Here is a 19714-nt window from a genome sequence, read left to right as displayed (position 1 = left end):
ATTGGAGTTGGGAGGATGGAACTAATGAATGGCAGAAAGGGCAAATGGATGAAGAATCCATTGTTGGTTTATGAGAAGCTGAAAAGATGCAAATGGCGGAAAGACCACCCGTTTGTCCTTTCAATTTGAATTTATGATTGTTGGACGGTAGTAATTACAACATTATTAATTTATTATTATTATTTTTATTTTTTAAAATTATTTTATGCCATTGACAAAAAAAAAACAAAAAAATCCACTTGGTTTAAAGTTATTAAATTTTAAGTATAAAAATATGTTATTTTTTCTGATTATATTAGCAAAAAAAAAAATTAAATCGAATCTTTAAAATTATTTTTGAGAATATATATTTAACAATGGAATAATTTTGTCTAATTTTAAAATATTTTTAAGATATTTTTGTCATTTGATAATGCGAAAAACACGAGTCTTTACTTTAATATTAAATATTTGATTAACATTTCAATTACAAAAAGAAAGAAAAGGTCATTTTGGACAAGCTAATTAAATTGGTAAAGTAATTAAGAGCAAGTGGCAATAGCCACTTTTTTTAAATAAAGACAGACAAAAAAGTGTTGTGATAAGATTTTATGTGGATGTCCATTTTTAATATAGCTTAGTTTATCAATGATGACTTTATTTATTGTAGTTTGAAAAATGTCATCATGTACACCTATAAATAGACGCTTATATAGAGGCTTAAACCTCTGAATAAAAACACACAGCAACAATAAACATTCTCTTCTTTCTTTCTACACTATTAATATCTCTCTCTTTATATTTCTTTATTTTATTTGTTACCTCTTCCTTATTTATTTATTTAGTTATTTTATAACACGTTATCAGTACGAAACTCTAACGAAATTTTAGCAAGATTCTAGGTAACAAATTTTTATTATGTCGAAACTCTCTCATCTTGAATATAATGCTTTTGATATATTTGAAAATAATTATTTATCATGGATGTTAGATGCTAAAATCCATCTTGATTCAATGGATCTTGGAGATACCATTAAGGCTGAAAATAATACATCCCAGAAGGATATAGCCAAAGCCATGATTTTTCTTTGCCGTCGTCTTGACGTATGATTGAAAAATGAATATATCACATTAAAAGATCTTGCAGATCTATGGAAAGACTTTAAAGAAAGGTATAATCATCAAAAGACGGTGATACTTCCTCAAGCCCGATATGTTAGAGAAAACTTTCTCGATCTTCCATGTCTTGAATGTGCTCCTGTAGCAACAGTATCGAGAAAAAGAAATTAAAAATATTTTGAGTTAATTTCTTGCCCTCTTGTTGCTGAACGCAACAATGAGCTACTTTTGAGAAATCATGAAGCGCGTCCAATTGGCGCCGCCCCATTTCCTGAAGCAAATGCGGCAAATTATAACCCCAAAAGAGGTAAATGGCAAGATTTTGATAACAAGAAAAATTATGGAAGGAAAAGAAATTATGTTCATAAGAAAGGATCTCACCAGAAGTGGGATAAAGAAAGAAACACTAGGCAAAGTAAATCAATTGAGGATAAATGCTTCCGTTGTGGTGGAAAGGGCCATTGGTCACGTACCTGTCGTACCAAGGCACCTTGTTGATCTTTATTAAGCATCCTTGAAAAAGGATGACAAAGAAAAGGAAACAAATTTTGTTTCAAATTATGAAAATTTCACCACTCATTATGATGTATCTAATTTCTTTGAGGATCTTGAAGGAAATATTGGCCATTTGATCAATGATGGAGTTTAATGTGTGTTTGTTAAGTATTCATGTGAATAATTTTTACTGTGCATGTACTTTTGCTCATTTTATTATTATTATTATTATTTGTTTTTAAAGAAAAATGGCAAGGACATATTGTGAAGATATTTGCCTTGCGGATAGTGCAAGTTCGCACACTATTCTTAAAAGTAATATATATTTTACCCATCTTGTGCCAAAAGAAGAGTATGTTAATACTATTATTGGCTCAGACAATGTGATTGAAGGCTCCGGAAAAGCTATAATTTTGTTTTCCGGAGGAACAAAATTCATAATAAATAATACACTATTGTCTACTAAGTCTCTGAGGAACTTATTGAGTTTCAAAGATATTCGCCGAAATGGATATCATGTTGAGACAATGAATGAGGAAAATCATGAGTATTTATGTATCACAATGATTTAAATAAAAAGATTATATTAGAAAAGTTATCCTCACTTTCATCTGGGTTGTATTATACCAAGATTAGTACAATTGAATCACATGCCATTGTAAACCAGAAGTTTACTAGTCCAAATGAATTCATAACTTGACACGACCGATTGGGTCATCCGGGAACAACCATGATGCGGAGAATTATTGAAAACTCCCATGGACATTCACTAAAGAACCAGAAGATTCTTAAATCTAGTGAATTTTGTTGTGCTGCATGTTCTCAAAGGAAGTTAATTTTAAAGTCATCACCAGTAAAGATTGGATTTGAGTCCCCTGAATTCCTAGAAAAGATTCAAGGTGATATATGTGGACCTATTCATCCACCATGTGGATCTTTTAGATATTTTATGGTCCTAATAAACGCATCTTCAAGATGGTCACATGTGTGCTTATTATCTTCTCGCAACCTGGCGTTTGCGAGATTACTGGCTCAAATTATTCGATTAAAAGCACAATTTCCAGAAAATCCAATCAAAGTAATTCGTCTTGATAATGCTGGTGAATTTACTTCCCAAGCCTTTGATGCTTATTGTATGGCTAATGGAATAAGTGTTGAACATCCAGTAGCTTATGTTCACACACAAAATGGGTTAGCAGAATCACTTATTAAACGCCTCCAATTAATTGCTAGACCCTTACTTATGAGAACAAATCTCCCAACCTCGGTTTGGGGGCATGCTATTTTACATGCCGCAGCACTTATTCGGTTAAGGCCAACGAGTTACCATCAATTCTCCCCTATACAATTGGCTTTTGGCCAGCAGCCAAATATTTTCCATTAAAGAATATTTAGATGTGCGATATATGTTCCCATTGCACCACCTAATTGCACCAAAATGGGACCCCAAAGAAAATTGGGGATATATGTTGGATATGATTCTCCCTTTATAGTGAGGTATCTTGAGATACAAACTGGAGATGTATTTAAAGCCCGGTTTGCGGATTGTCATTTTGATGAATCAAAATTTTCAACATTAGGGGGAGAGAATAAGCTTCCTGAAAAGGAACTTAATTGGAATGCATCATCGTTGATGCATTTAGATCCTCGATCAGGGCAATGTGAACTAGAAGTTCAAAAGATTATACATTTGCAAAGAATAGCAAATGAATTGCCTAATGCATTTTCTGATACAAAGAGGATAACTAAGTCTTATATACCAGCGAAAAATACTCCAATTCGAATTGATGTCCCAGTTGGACAAATTGCCACCGAAGCAAATATACGCCAGAAGTGTGGCAGGCCTGTCGGTTCCAAAGACAAAAATCCTCGATAGCGAAAAGAGGTAAATACTATTCCTGTTGAAAAAGACATAGTAGAGACATCTGCAGTTGTTCAAAATTCTGATATAATTTTAACGCCAGAAGACGTTTAGGTACTTGAAAATTGTGAAAATGACGAGATCTCGATAAATTATGTCTTTACAGGAGAGAAATGGGACCGAAATAAGACAATTATTAATGAAATATTTGCATAAATTGTGGCATTAAATATCATGCATGAAAGTAAGGATCTTGAGTCAAGATCAGTCGAAGAATGTCAACAAAGAAATGATTGGCCAAAATGGAAAGAAGCCATGAAGGCTGAATTAGACTCACTTGCAAAACGTGAAGTCTTCGGACCTGTAGTCCGTACACCAGAAGATGTAAAACCTGTTGGATACCGATGTGTATTTGTGAGAAAACGAAATGAAAAAAATGAAGTTGTGCGCTACAAAGCCCGACTTGTGGCACAAGGTTTTTCACAAAGGCCCGGTATAGATTATGAAAAAACGTATTCCCCTGTAGTGGAGGCGATAACATTGCGTTATTTGGTCAGTTTATCTGCATATCATAAACTGCATATGCATTTAATGGATGTGGTAACAGCTTATTTATACGGCTCATTAGATCGGAATATCTATATGAAAGTCCCTGAAGAACTAAAGATATCTAAACCATCTAATGAATATTCGCAAGGGTTATACTCAGTTAAATTGTAAAGATCTTTATATGGTCTAAAGCAATCTGGTATAATCGTCTTACTGAGTATCTGGCCAAAAATAGATTCAAGAATGATGATATCTGTCCATGTGTTTTCATAAAGAAATCCGCATCTAGATTCATTATAATTGCTGTGTACGTTGATGATTTAAATATCATTGAGACTCCTGAAGAGATTCCAACAATTATAAAAACTCTAAAAGAAGAGTTTGAGATGAAAGATCTTGGAAAAACTAAATTTTGTCTCGGCCTGCAAATCGAGCATACAAAACGTTAGATCTTTATTCATCAAACAACATACACAGAGAAGATCTTGAAGAGATTTTATATGTATAAGTCACATCCATTAAATATTCCAATGATCGTAAGATCTTTGGATGTGAAAAATGATCAATTTTGTCCTAAATAAGAAAATGAAGATATCATTGGTCCTGAAGTACCATATCTTAGTGCCATTGGAGCGCTAATATATCTTGCTAATAATACACGACCTGATATATCATTTGTTGTGAATTTACTAGCAAGATATAGTTCCTCTCCAACCAGAAGACATTGGAGTGGAATCAAACAAATCTTTCGATATTTTCATGGAATGGTTGATATGGGATTGTTTTATCCATATGAATCCAAGTCACAATTAGTTGCTATGCAGATGTTGGATACTTGTCTGATCCACATAAAGGGAGATCTCAAATAGGATATCTGTTCACATATGGAGGTACAGCTATATCATGGAGATCTACGAAACAGACGATTGCTGCAACATCCTCTAATCATGCCGAAATACTAGTGATTCATGAAGCTAGTCGCGAGTGTTTTTGGCTCAGAAGTCTGATCCAATATATTCTGCCATCATGTGGACTGATTGATCATAAGATAGCTCCAACTGTCCTGTTTGAAGATAATACAGCATGCATTGCTCAACTTAAAGGCGGATACATCAAAGGTGATAAAACAAAGCATATTTCTCCCAAATTCTTCTTCACTCATGATCTTCAAAATCAAGGGACAATTGATATCCAACATCTTCGCTCAAGTGACAATCTGGCAGATTTATTTACAAAGTCACTCCCAAAATTCTCCTTTGAAAGATTGGTACATAAGATTGGGATGCGCCGATTTCAAGACATTAAATGGTGTCGACAAGAGGGGGGAGACTGTACTCTTTTTTCCTTGGTCAGGTTTTTTCCCATTGGGTTTTTCTTGATAAGTTTTTAATGAGACAGTCTCTATCACTAAAGGATATTGTACTATTTTTCCTTCACTAAAGTTTTTTTCCACTGGGTTTTTCTTTAGTAAGGTTTTAACAAGGCAATAATTCTAAATGGTTATCCAAGGGAGAGTGTTGTGATAAGATCTTATGTGGATGCTCATTTCTAATATAGCTTGGTTTATCAAGGATGACTCCATTTATTGTAGTTTGAAAAATGTCATCATGTGCACCTATAAATAGAGGCTTATATAAAGGCTTAAGCATCTGAATAAAAATACACAGCAACAATAAACATTCTCTTCTTTCTTTTTACATTATTAATATCTCTCTTTATATTTCTTTATTTTATTTGTTACCTCTTTCTTATTTATTTATTTAGTTATTTTATAACAGAAAGAAAGAACCTGTTTGCTTTATATAATATAATATAATTTGCTATATAGAAGATCGATATATTTATTAAATTTCGGTTGCAAATTTTTAATCATTTGGATAGATGGTTGGAGTGGCTTTCATAGTTAACATAGAGAATTACATGATAACTTGTTTCTAAAATTAGGTCTGCAACATTCCTAATCTATGCCTCAAATTTGTTTAGAAAAAGAAAGATTGTATTGAAAAAAAATAAAATAAAAAAAAAATCCATATTACTAGTGACTCCTTTAAGGCATGTTTAGAAAGTTTTAAAGGTGATTTTTTTGAGCTTTTGACTTATGAAGAGTAATAGCATTAATATTTAGGCCAGTTTGCCTAAACTTCTTAAATAAGTTCTTTTGAAAAAAGAACTTAAAATATAAGGACTTTTATTAATAACAACTTTTAAATAAGTTATTTTGTGTTTGGAAAGTTATTATAGAAGTCATTGTTTTAAAGTTGTGCATTAAATACGAGTGATAAAATAGCTTTTGAAAATAGGAGAAATCACATTTTTTAACTTTTTCAAAAGCTCTTAAATAACTTTTTAAAAAGTTAAAAGTTTATCTAAAAAATTATACCAAACACTATTAGGGCTCGTTTCGATAAGTTCATAAGTGACTTTTTTTTTTTTACTTTTAACTTATGAAAAGGTATAGTAGTAATGTCTGGTATAATTTTCAAAACAAAATTGCAACTTTCTAAAAAGCTATTTTAGTGCTTATGGAGAAGTTAAAAAAAATGACTTCTCTTATAATAAAAAGCTTTTTATCACTTTTCTCTTAAAATAAGTACTTTTAGAACTAAAAAACCAAACACAAAATAACTTATTTATAAGTTACTTTTAATATAAGCATTTATTATTTAAGCTATTTCTTCAAAAGTAACTTAATTAAGTTGTTTACCCAAACTGGGCCTTAATGTAACTTTTTATAAGTCAAAAGTTTAAAAAAGTAGCTTTTGGAGTTTCCCAAATAAACAGTGCAATTTTTAAAACTAAATTGCAGCTTTCTAAGAAACTATTTAGGAACTTATAGAGAAGTAAAAAAAAATGACTTCTCTTATAATAAACTTTTTATTACATTTCTTTTAAAATAAGCATTTTAGAACTAAAAACTCACACAAAATAACTTATTTATAAGCTACTTTTAATATAATAATTTATTGTTTAAAGTATTTTTTCAAAAGAAACTTAATTAAACTATTTACCCAAACTAGCCTAAGTCAACCAGCATTAAATTCAAGATTATAACATACAGCAATAGTTCAAGAAGTTAATCCATCAGTAGAATCATTTAATCAGTGTGACTTACAATCATAAAAGAAAATAAACACAATGTACATTTCAACCATAGAATATGTTTTCAGTTCAGTGTTTGCACCTTTACAATGAAATTCATCAACCACCATTCCAAAATATACCATCCTAATTTCAGAACTATAACTGTCTACAAACATTGATAGCAAATTAGACATATCTTGGTCATGATAAAAGCTAAAAAAAAAATCAAAACAAAATTTTTGGTGTTTCTAGCCAACGTTTGAGTCAGGATATGTACATAGATCTATTGCATCGTTTTTCTTTCTCTAAAGAAGTTGTGTTATGTCTTGAACCACTTTATCAGCATTGCTTAAGATTCATTCTTTGTTTAGGATCTGAGTTCCGCTCTTGGAAAGGAGGTCCCTCATCTCTTTGTAATTCCAGAGCTCTTCAAGTGCATCGGCAGTCTTCCGGGGCATGAAGAATCCAGAAGCAGTAGTAACTCCTCCCTCGGGTTCAGGCTTCACAAAATGGGATGAATAGCAACTTGAGTCTTGGCGCAAAGGTGGTGCAGTTCTAAGCATGTGCACAAGAACACCAACAGCGGCGTCTTGTGATTTTTTGCTCATTGGAAGTGATGTTGAACCGATCTCTGACACATTCTGTCCATCCTTACTCTGACTATTTACCCAGAAAACCACAAAAAGGAAAAAATAAATATCAGAATAAGATGGAAAACATAATATTATATCAAAATTACATGCTAAACAGAATCTCTAAGCATCTATATTATCAACCTTCCCGTTCTCCATCATCTAAGATTTCGAGCGTAAGTAATGGATGCCATGGAGACTCGCCTTTGACCTAGTTCTAATATATGAAAAAGTAAAGGCATCCAAGAGATCTAGAAAAACATCGGGAAATGGAACCAAAGATATTTGATAGTTTCTTTTTTTTTTTAAAAAAAGGAAAGAAACTTAACCATTATTCTGAACCAACTTAGGAAATACTTCAGAATTCAGAGAGGAACATCCTTTTCCCCCAGTCAACAAAATTCAGGCATAGATGCGAAGAAAATAAATATATATCCTGCAACTGATTATGCCTATATCTGATTAAGATTAGATGGCTTTGCAGTTATAAAACATTGTAGTTCCACTAAAACAAAAACGTGTTCGTTTCTCTTTGACAGTAAGCTTAACATGTTTATGACTTAGTTGTGGATAAGTCTATCAAGGTACCTGGGTTGGACATCAGGTGTATCAACATCATCAACATCGAAGGGACACGAAAAGTCACCATTCTCCAAGTCATCCTGAAAAGATAGTCTACTAGAGCTTCTGGAAAATCCAATCCGTGGTGAGTCACTTGAAGATAACAACCCTGAGAACCGCCCCGAATTTTCCTTGTTATCTCTAGCAATCTATGTAACAATAAAAGACTCATCAAACATTTTCAGAAATACAATTAATTTGAACTTCAAGAGCAGGTATGTATGGTCAAGGTTACCTTTTGACCGGCATAATTTGTGACCCCTGTATGTAACTCTCCAATCCTCGAAGACTCTAGTTTCCTAAATGACCTGATTCCAGATGGAGATTCTTGTGATGAAGCATAATTCCTTTTGGGGGACATTGGTGGCAAAGAATTTCTACTATGATCTGACAAATTAGGAGAAAGTGTTCTTGAGCTTTTGCCCATCATTGGGTAAGGTATAGTTACAGGGGCAGTTTCAGAACGTACACTTGTTTGAATTGGAATGCCACTATTGAAAAATGTTGGTGGTGACGGAGACAGTGAAGGTGAGAACGGGGGAGACAGTTGATACTCATCATAACTTGACCTGTGTCGATTGTGCATTCTATAGTTGTGAATTCTGATACCGTGGCTATCAGTAGGTGAAGATGGGATATCATATGGCTTGGAAGGAGCACAATTCACTGGTGGGGATCCAACATAGTGCTGGTTCTGTACCATAGGTGCTGCCTTATGGAAGCCACTAGTCCAACTATGCGGCCGCTCGAGTGGTGCAGAAGATGGAGGTGCTATCCCTCTCAGCGGAAATGAAGTGGCACGAACACCCTTTTCTGAGACAGGGAAAGGCCTCAAAGGGTCAGCAAGAGGACTTCCAACATAATCTGTAATTATTTGCGTTGGTAACGATGTTGAACACTCAAGGTTGAAGTCAGACAGCTTGGTCCGGTAGGTCACAGATATTGATAGGCGGCCTGGAATTGCCTCAATGGGAGTGAAACTGTATTCTTCCAGCACTACATCCTCCACCCGAGAGAATGGATCTCTAAACGAAGAGACCTTGTAAATAATATCAAAATTACATGTATGACTCGACAAACTAAGCTTCCTAAATATCTTATAAGCCGGTAGAAGCCTCATATGAGAATAAAGAGCACGAAACAATACTATTGACTTCTTGTATGTCTTCTTATAAGAGCCAGTAATGTCACCAGTTTGTGGAGCCATTACCCGGGGACGCTCATACTGAACAACCCACCTCTCTAATACTGTTTCAACAGAAGAACCATTCTCTTCATGAACTAGTATAATGTCAATTACCATCTGATCCATCAAATTCCTGTGCCAGAAACTCAGATTATCTAGAGCAGCAGGACGATCGCCTAATGCTAAGTTAAACCATTTGTCGCTCCTCCTCACACGAGACCCCATCGGCAGGTCCCCACTCCGATCATGTTGGCACAACGAAGGTACCCTCGAGTCCAAAATGACATGTAAGCTCTTCAAAAGAAACTGATGAACTATTTGTTCCAATTTTCCCAATTCAGGCTGCATATTAGCCTGAAAATCCATCCTTCCTTAAAGGAAGTTCCTAATTAAACTCTCCCTCCACTCAAGATCATGACTTAAGAAAAGATCAAAATTCTAGCTCGCTGTCAAACTCACACACATCAATAAAAGATCATAATCACAGTTCAAAGCATCACCTCAGTGATCATCACGAGTCAATATCCACGAACCAAGCACCGGCATCATAATCAAGCAAAACCGAAATCATGGAACACTCTGGATGATGCAAAAAAGCAAACAGTACGTGAGCACATCCATGGAACAACCGCAACAACATCAACAAGGTGCAAAATTTTCCAACTACAATGCAGATTCAAACATGGCCATCATCATAGGATAAAAATAAAAAATTGAAAAACCCAACTGGGGACCCAGATCATGTGGCAATCATCGATAAACTTGATACACAGAAAAATAATAGATTCTTCAATAAAAACAAAACAAGCATCATCATGATCAACATGGGGTTATAAAAGATAAATCTTTTTCACATGGGGTAGTAACAGTGAATCTCTAGACAGAAATAGGAGAGAGAAAGAGAGAGCGTTAAGTTAACTCACATGGGAGAAGAAGCGGAGAAGAATGGGTATGGAAGCATTTGAAGATGGATGAAGATATTGAATTTGGCCAATCCAACAAAAGGAGAGAGATTAGAAGGAAGAACAAGAAACAAAGGTTGCGTATGATTGATTACCCTGTGTTAACATGCACTTAAAGTAATAATGAAACCCATCTTTGGCCCCTCAAATTTACACGCAGCCTCAATTTTGACCTCAACTTTTAATTTACCCAACTAAAACCTTTAAATATTGAATCGTGACTCACATATGTTCTTAGGATTATCTCCAATAATAGAGATTAGCACGTTAACTTGTCAAAGACTGTATTCATATAGGGCTCAATTTGTTATGGTGAATATGTAGCGATTAAGTGATGTGACAAAAGTTAATTCTACTCAATTTAACTCTTTTTAAAAATGTTAAAATCTTAAATTTATAATTCTATTTTTCTAGAATGTTCGATATTTTGCTGCTGGTATAATGAGTTTAGGAAACCAAGTTTTAAGAAGCTCTATACGGTCATATTTTCACGGTGCTTCTGTGAGAACCTGAATCGTAAAAGATTGGAGAACATTTTTTATTGGTGTGAGTGTGTGACTGTAAAATACATCCAGGATTTCGATAGTTTGAGATGGATATCAATCTTGAAAAACTCTTTTATGAATATCCAAATTATAATGTAAGTTCAACGTCTGCTTTAATGTGTTGCTTACTAATATTTTTGTTGATGAATATACTGAAATTTTTTTTTTCTTTTAATTGTTGAGGGATTGACAAAGTTCAAAAAATATAACATAATGACTCAATTCAGTTCAACCATCAAACAACCAAACACAACATTATTTTTTAATTACAAATTTTTTAAATACAATCAATAACACACACATAATAATATTTATTCAAAGACAAAAAAAATATACAAATGTTATTTTTTTTCAGCAACCAAAACAAAAAACAAATCCTAGCAACATTCAAATACAATAACTTACAATACTCTACTCATAGACAACAAATGGCAAAGAAAAATACAATGCAAAACACAAACCAAAATAAAAGCCAAGAACAGAATATCAAAAAATTGAAAAAAAAAACTTCACTTCCTAACCTTATCTTTGTCCTTTCTTTCGGCGCTAATACTACTTGTTCAATAACCTCGCCTAACAGCCCAAGAGACGATGAATATTACTCGCACTTCTGATTTTTTTTTCTCACAATCAAGCATGCGAGAAAAACAAAAACATAGGAAAGAAAAATAGAAGAAGAAGAAAAGGAAGAAGAAGGGTCAAGTTAAGTCTGTGCATCAATTCGTTGACCTAATTTTTTTAACCCATCCAAGCCTTTAAATGATGGCGCATTCAGTGAATATTGGGCGGGAACAAAAACGACGTCGTTTTAGACATTCTTACGTGGCAAGGTAACGTGCCACATCAAATTTTCGTTAACGGAGATAATTCCATGGACAAACGTGAGTCATGATTCAATATTTAGGATCTTAATTGAGTAAATTAAAATTTGGGGATCGAAATTGAGGCCAAATGTAAATTTTCAAGGGCAAAAATGGGTATTAGCTCTACAATAATCTTAAAGATCTATTTTGTGTAAATTTTATTCGAATAACATAGATAAAATACAAATATCTTTAGTACGTTTTAGTAAAAACATTATTCTTCGATTGTATGATGATTTTGTGCGTATTCATACTGAGATCAACATTTGCTGTCAATTCTTTGACCAATAGATATCTGATTTAAATTGAGAAAAACCTAGTTACAACTCTTTGCATAATCATAAAATTCTTCTCCAAAAATTATGCTCACATATATTTGTGTGTATAGAGATAATGAATAAAACTCTTATGTGTTTTTCTCTACTCTTGTCATACATATGAATTTAGATCTACTAAAGTGAGGAAGTTGACAAAGTGGTAAAGTGAAAGGGTAATCACCATACTACAAGAAAAACACCCATTCAGGTAAACTTGAAAAGTGTAGCCAAAAACGAAAAAAAGTAATGCCTTAGGAAAAGGCTACGTTTTTTAGGCTTCGGAGACACTTTTGTAGGCGATGCCTACACTAGTGTTGCCTATTCTCAAAGGCTACGCTTTTCTGTATCAAAGGCTACGCTTCTGGCCTTTGAGAATAGGGTACGCTTTTTAAGAGATGCTGTTCAAGACCTAAAGCTACGCTTTTCAGCACTAATAGTTACCGTAATTCTAAAGAATAGGCTACACTTTTCAGGACTACTGCATCACTTTATAAATGTAGCAAATAGTATACCTATAGCTACTCTACATAAGTGTAGCCTTTTGTCTCTCATTTTTTTTTTAAATTTCTGTTTATATATATATATATATATATATATATATATATATAAACAGAAATTTCTAACAATTTTTTTTATCTAAACTCTAATATTTGAGAATATAATTATATATATAATCCTGTATTTTTAATTAAATTAGTTAATTATTATAAAATAAAAATGAATACATATATAATAATACCATACAATAATCTTTAAATAATAAAAATTATACTGAAACAAAATATAATTATACAATGAACCAAAAATATTGGGATGATCATAATTTTGAGTATTCATACATCTCAAACTAGAATAAAATGTATACTCATATAATGCACTTAGAGTTTACTGCTAATAAACTAGGAAAAACCAAAATATTATATCATATAAATGTATCTTAGCTTCTAATAAAAGATATCATCATCAACCATACATCTTTCAATTTCCATCTTTGTCAATAAACCATCATGATCAGCATCTCAATCTTCACTCACATCTTCAGAATTATCCTGCATAATTATATAGAAAAATAATTATAATTTGAAAAAGTACAACAAGAAAAAAGTAATTAACATATTAATAACATATACAATATCCGAGCGGCATAGGATAATTGAAACTACTCTTCTTTTCATTTCACCAAAAACATAAAATAAGAAACAAAACCATACTATGTTTGAATAAATAATTAAATAAACCAAAGTCTTTTGCTTTAAAATAACAATCATATTCAGGGAATACTATAAATCACCATAAAGGACATAACTAAAAAACAAACTAAAAAACGGAGTAACACGACTTCATACTAAATGGGAACTAAAATCAGAAACTCAAGTGCATTGTGCAAGTGACAAGCAGTGCATAATAACATTTTTCTTTTTTTTTTATTTTAACATTATAAGAAGCTCAAACTTTGCATGAAATTACATAATGAAAAAACAAAACCAGAAAAATCAGAAAAACCAGAAAAATTACAACTTCCACCCTGATAACAACAATAATAAAATTACATAATGAAAAAACAAAACCAAAAAGCCCAAATCACAGCTTTCATCTTCTTCAATTTCAGTTCAAATTAAAAAGATTTGGCATCCTCCTAAGTTCTAACAAATAAAAATTTTAAACTTAACAGTAGATATTCAGAATCCTAATTAACAATTAACAATATATAAACAATAATAATCCTAATTAACAATATATATTAAAAATCATAGATACTGCTACATCACACATCTCAATTTTTTTTCATAATAATTTTATGTCCAAAAGCAACAAGAACAAAAGGAGAATTTTAAGGGGAAAAAATTAAATAAAATACAAAAGGAATTGCAGAAAAAGGAAGCAAATCCAAATGATAGAGAGAGCACCCAAAAAAGAAAAGGATAGAATAGAAAATGTAAAGTGGAATTAAAATTCTGCCTATAAAAGCAGATTAGGGGAAGGGGTTAATTATAACTATAGAAGCAACAGGGTAGGGGTGACTCTGGGCGTCGGGAAAGGGGTCAATTAGGAACATAAGTAAACAAATAAAGATTAATTCACCTTAACGAATTTGGCTTTCAGATTTCCAGTCCAATCACCAAGTATCTTAATATGAACGCTTGGGTAATTATGATCCGGGGTGGAGGTTATGGAAAATGGATGCCTGTGATCACAGTATGTTTTGCTTGAATTTTGCTCAATGGAAATAAATAAAAACTAATTTTGCTCAATTTGAAAATCATATACAAATCATCGCGAGCAAAATATATCATATCACTATGGAATATATGTTTTTAATTTGTGTCTTCATCACTTGAAATGACACTAATTATATTAAATATGTAAAAAGAGAGTTAAAAAGAACACAATTCATTAAATTATTGCAATATAATTATTATGTTGCAACTTTAGATATAATTTCATTCCATGAACATGACCATTAAGATGTCACATTCAGCAAGAGTGATTCCATTATTGCAACTATATAATCTTCAAGTCTAGTTTATACTTTATAGGATACTCAGCCTAGCAACTAGAGCTATTATACCAAAATATTTAGTTTATTTTGTTAAGAACATGAATAAAAATGCATAAGGTTTGCCATAAAAGTGTCTTACATAGGTATGCATCTCTAATATGTCAGTGAGCATGCATAAAAAGATTAGTTACAGAAGCTGTTAATTGGTCATAAACCAATTTAAGAACAAATCATCCAAAGTTTTTCTTCAAACAAATCCAGAGTTATCATAACAAATCAGCCAACAACTGGAACTAGATACTTTCTTTAGCTACCAGAAGTCAGTGTCATAATACTACTTTCTAATACGCATCAAGATTCTCAACTCAACACTACAACACACCCAATATCAGTACAATTTTGTGTATGCTTTTCCAGTTGTCTTATCACAATTCACGACAACATCAAATAAACAATATAATGGAATTCAAAAGCTTAATCAGAATAGAACAGAACTGAATAAACACCAACTAATGATTTCATTTTCAAGCAGCTGAACAAACACGCACGCACAAAATCATAAGAACCAAAATTGAAGGCATGCACAAACCAGAGTAAGCAAAACGCAAGCTGAAGCAAATTCACAGAGTAGCATAGTTGTACACACATGCCATTATAATAGCCCTATTCTTGAGAACACCCCTATCAAATCAAACAATGCAAGCTGATAAGCAAAAAGTGAATCAAATCGGAACCCTAAAATCAGAACTCTCTCAAATTTTAGAACAATTCAGTGGCCATAGAACTAGCTTAATTAAAAGAGATGTCCTAAATGGTGAAGATAAAGGAGAAAACAAGGAGAGTACATTTGATCTTGAGAAACACATTGATGCATATCTACTAGTCAAGTAGCTGATTTTCAGTCTATTTTCAATTTCAGTTTATTGATTGTATCTTTAGTGTTTTTACTACAGAATGCATTATTATCTTAATCTCTTTGCTTGTTAGAATCTTCTTCCCTATCTGTACAGCCGGCACATTTCAGTTCTTACTGTTGCTGGTTATTTAACCTCATTTATGAAGAATATAATGTTTTAAAGAATTGTTTTCTTTATGAGCATTTATCAAAAAATCTTATATCACACCAAGGCACGAAAGCTTTAAAGGAATGCTTGTTTCTGTTTTTACTAAGCTTCTAGTTTAGGTTTCAGGAACATTACCTGAGATGGATGAAACATTTTTCAAAAGAATTGTTCTTGTGATTGCTTCGTTTTGCTAACCCCACCTTAGCTTTATTCTTGTTCTTGTTCTTGTGATTACTTCCTACAATTTTAGCTCTTAATGATGGTCCTCTCCTGTCATCAGTTTCTGAACATTTGGTACCAAGAGTCCAAGAGTATCAATCATCATAGAAGTTATAATAAAATTCTTAAAAGGAGAAATGAGGGTACGAGAATTCACTCACGCCGCAAATGGTCACCAAACCCCCAAATTGAAAACCCTAAAGTCGGAATCCTAACCCTCTGAAATTTTAGAACAAAATGGGCGTGAGTAGATACCTTCTCCACCACGATGGTGAGCGACGGGATCAGAGGACAAAGCTGACGACCGATGTGAGCACGCCGCGAAGACGACTGATGGTGAGCGACGGGATCAGAGGAGCGGTGAGCGACGGGATCAGAGGAGCGGTGAGTGTGGAAGAGGAGTGCCGACACCGATGGTTCTCGAGTGGATGGTGCGACGGCAGAACGTATTTGGGGTTTGATGAGATAGTGACGAAGTGTTGGTGGTGATGAGGACTGAGGAGTTGGGGTTCTCGAGTGAAATAATTCTGAAGTTACTTTTGTGTTGGTGAAAATGAAAAAAAAATTAGTAAGTGTTGAGGGATTTAGTAGTCTTACGTGGATTAGGCAGCGTTTTAGAAGCGCACCCAAAACATAATAAATGGGTTATTTTTTAAAAGCGTTTCTTTTGGTGTAAAAAGTGTCTCCATAGCTATTCAGATACGGCTACACTTTATAAGTGATGTTTAAAATATCTAAGGAGACACTTTTGGAGTGATGCCTCAATAGTGTTTCCTATTCTCTTATAAAAGGGCACCCTGCAAAAAAGCGTAGCCTATTCTAGGAATAGGCTACGCTTTTCAAATGTAGTTTAAAAAAAGTGTGGCTGAATGGGTGTTTTTCTTGTAGTCATTGATTTTATAATTTCTATGAAATGTCTGTCCTATTATTTTAATTTAAGAGTGATTGACTCCTCATTTTACCAATTTACTAACTTCCTTCCTCATTTTAGAGGATTTTGATCACATACATATATATAGTATAAGATTTATTATTGATTTCAAATTTGAATCTCATTTCAAATTTAAATCTTATCTTATCTTACTTTAAATTGAAATTTTATGAATCATATCATATCACAATTCAATTTGAAATAGAATCAATTAGGATCTCATCCAAACTTAAAAATTAAATTTAGAAATAGAATAACTAATTATCCTCAACTCTCATTTAATATTCTCAATTATAATATTATTTTTATATTCTTATTAGTACTAGCAAAAAATATAATAATATTTTATTTGAATTAATATAATTATTTATTTGATCAAATTAAAATATAGGGCAAAAAACCATTATAAGCCAATGCCATCTAGAATTTACGTATATAAGCCAAATCGAAAATGGTTTCAGTAATGCGCCAGAACGTATATTAATATAAATCGAACCAACGTGGTTCGAACTGCATTTGTTAGTAATTCGAACTAGTGCAGTTCGAATTACATGTTGACTGTTGTTAATAAATCGAACCAAGATGGTTCGAATTTCAAGTGTATATAATTCGAACCAGGGTGGTTCGAATTATAGAGAGAGAAAGCTGACAAAGTAATTCGAACCAAGATGGATCGAATTAAACCAACCATAATTCGAGAAAAAATTAATAATTTATTAAAAAAATTATTAAAAAATTTATTAAAAAAATTAATAATTTAAAAATTAAAAAAGATATATTTTTATTTCATACGTTAAAAAAAAGCTAACAAAATATTTAATTACGAGACTTCTTTAAAATATTAATGAGCTATCAATTCGAATTCCATACAATACTTTTCTGTCCATTTTTAATAGTTCATGAATATTTTTTAATAAATTTTTTTAATAATTTTTTTTTAAATTATACTACAAAAAATATTTTATCCTAAGCAAAACAATTTAAAAAAATGGCTTAAAAAATGTTAGGAGTACTATAAAAATTTGTAATGTTATAATAACTTAGGTAAATACATGCATGTACTCAAATTTTAAATAAAATACTCTCCATAGTCAATAATAATTTAGAAATGAAAGAAAATATTTTATTCCATACAAAATAATTAAAAAATATATTTTATTCTATACAAAAAATTTTAAAAAATGGCTTAAAAGATGTTATGAGTACTATAAAAGTTTGTAATATTCTAGTGATTTAGGTAAATACATGATAAAAATATTTTTTCTTTAATTTCTAAATTATTAGTGACTATGTGGAGTATTTCTTTAATGTCCTAAGTCATTAGGACATTACAAATTTTTATAGTACTTCTAACATCTTTTAAGCCATTTTTTAAATTATTTTGCATAGAATAAAATATTTTTTTGTGGTATAATTTAAATAAATTTATTAAAAAATATTCATGAGCTATCAAGAATGGGCAGAAGAGTATTGTATAGAATTCGAATTGCTCACCATATAATTTGAATCAAAGTAATTCGAACTTCCCTATACGTAATTCGAATCATGTAATATCTCACCATATAATTTAAATAATTTTATTAAAAAATTATCATGTATTTACCTAAATCACTGGAATATTACAAACTTTTATAGTACTCATAACATCTTTTAAGTCATTTTTTAAAATTATTTTGTATAGAATAAAATATATTTTTTAATTATTTTGTATGGAATAAAATATTTTCTTTCACTTCTAAATTATTATTGACTATGTAGAGTATTTTATTTAAAATTTGAGTACATGCATGTATTTACCTAAGTTATTATAAGTTATAACATTACAAATTTTTATAGTACTCCTAACATTTTTTTAAGCTATTCTTTTTTAAATTGTTTTGCATAGGATAAAATATTTTTTGTAGTATAATTTAAAAAAATTTATTAAAGAATATTCATGAACTATTAAAAATGGACAGAAAAGTATTGTATGGAATTCGAATTGATAGCTCATTAATATTTTAAAGAAGTCTCGTAATTAAATATTTTGTTAGCTTTTTTTTAACGTATGAAATAAAATATATATTTTTTTAATTTTTAAATTATTAATTTTTTTAATAAATTTTTTAATAATTTTTTTAATAAATTATTAATTTTTTCTCGAATTATGGTTGGTTTAATTCGATCCATCCTGGCTCGAATTACTTTGTCAGCTTTCTCTCTTTATAATTCGAACCACTCTGGTTCGAATTATATGCACTTGAAGTTCGAACCATCTTGGTTTGATTTATTAACAACAGTCAACATGTAATTCGAACTGCACTTGTTCGAATTACTAACAAATGCAGTTCGAACTCCGTTGGCTTATATACGTAAATTCTAGATGGCATTGGCTTATAATGGTTTTTTGCCCAAAATAATATTTAAATAATTCTTTAACAAAAATTAAAATATTTGTTAGTGTGTGACTCATAGGTCCAATATTAAGCAGGTGATAAATTAGTCATACTCAATTTACTAATTAAAGTTAGCATCTAGCAACACTTCTCAACGATCTAATAGTATGAAGTAATATATTTTTACTAAGAATCCGAGAATAACAAAGTATAATTCCTTCCATCTTTCCAACTCTTGATTAATTCTTAGAGTATGGTTTAATTGTCAAACTCTAACTTGTAACCATTATTATTATGAAATGTGAATGGCCTAAGAAACTCATTTTTTCGTTCATTCAATTTTTTTGGCCAAGATTTCATTCATCTCAGACATTATAATCATAGAGTTCAAATTCTTTACCGAGAATTGATGGAT

General features: G+C 31.6%; 2 protein-coding genes across 5 annotated transcripts; both read right to left on the bottom strand.

The window, feature by feature from the left end:
* Window positions 1–7120: 7120 nt before the first annotated feature.
* On the bottom strand, window positions 7121–10733 carry LOC107625563 (autophagy-related protein 13a). Of its 4 annotated transcripts, none has more exons than XM_088503615.1 (5): window positions 10447–10733; window positions 10024–10102; window positions 8573–9894; window positions 8305–8486; window positions 7121–7744 (listed from the first exon to the last, which is right to left on the bottom strand). In XM_088503615.1, the coding sequence occupies exons 3-5, from the start codon at window positions 9887–9889 to the stop codon at window positions 7441–7443; spliced, it is 1803 nt and encodes a 600-aa protein (XP_088359741.1). In that variant the 5' UTR covers window positions 9890–9894; window positions 10024–10102; window positions 10447–10733; the 3' UTR covers window positions 7121–7440. The 4 variants fall into 4 exon arrangements, with proteins under 4 accessions (XP_088359741.1, XP_088359740.1, XP_016183718.1 ...); XM_088503614.1 differs by having other exon boundaries at window positions 10024–10186; window positions 10447–10704; XM_016328232.3 differs by having other exon boundaries at window positions 8573–10186; window positions 10447–10704.
* A 2272-nt stretch (window positions 10734–13005) lies between these two features.
* Window positions 13006–19179, bottom strand: LOC148575006 (uncharacterized). The gene is made up of 5 exons (XM_088506011.1): window positions 19109–19179; window positions 16155–16585; window positions 15910–16057; window positions 14293–14395; window positions 13006–13259 (listed from the first exon to the last, which is right to left on the bottom strand). The coding sequence occupies exons 1-5, from the start codon at window positions 19177–19179 to the stop codon at window positions 13230–13232; spliced, it is 783 nt and encodes a 260-aa protein (XP_088362137.1). The 3' UTR covers window positions 13006–13229.
* Window positions 19180–19714: the final 535 nt, after the last annotated feature.

Source organism: Arachis ipaensis, chromosome B2, assembly GCF_059453495.1.
Source record: "Arachis ipaensis isolate K30076 ecotype BB chromosome B2, ASM5945349v1, whole genome shotgun sequence".
NCBI classification, from domain to species: Eukaryota; Viridiplantae; Streptophyta; class Magnoliopsida; order Fabales; family Fabaceae; genus Arachis; species Arachis ipaensis.
This window is presented reverse-complemented; position numbering and strand designations above follow the sequence as displayed.

What these genes read in the sequence shown, in the direction of transcription:
- LOC107625563 (XM_088503615.1), bottom strand. Translation starts at nt 9,889, where the DNA reads ATGGATTTTCAGGCTAATATGCAGCCTGAATTGGGAAAATTGGAACAA. An exon ending in CAAATTATGCCGGTCAAAAG is followed by an intron (nt 8,487 to 8,572) that starts GTAACCTTGACC and finishes ATTGTTACATAG; the next exon opens with ATTGCTAGAGATAACAAGGA. An exon ending in ACACCTGATGTCCAACCCAG is followed by an intron (nt 7,745 to 8,304) that starts GTACCTTGATAG and finishes CTGGGTAAATAG; the next exon opens with TCAGAGTAAGGATGGACAGA.
- LOC148575006 (XM_088506011.1), bottom strand. Translation starts at nt 19,179, where the DNA reads ATGGTTCGAACTTCAAGTGCATATAATTCGAACCAGAGTGGTTCGAAT. An exon ending in AAAGAGAGAAAGCTGACAAA is followed by an intron (nt 16,586 to 19,108) that starts GTAATTCGAGCC and finishes AATCCACGTAAG; the next exon opens with ACTACTAAATCCCTCAACAC. An exon ending in GTTTGGTGACCATTTGCGGC is followed by an intron (nt 16,058 to 16,154) that starts GTGAGTGAATTC and finishes CCAAATGTTCAG; the next exon opens with AAACTGATGACAGGAGAGGA.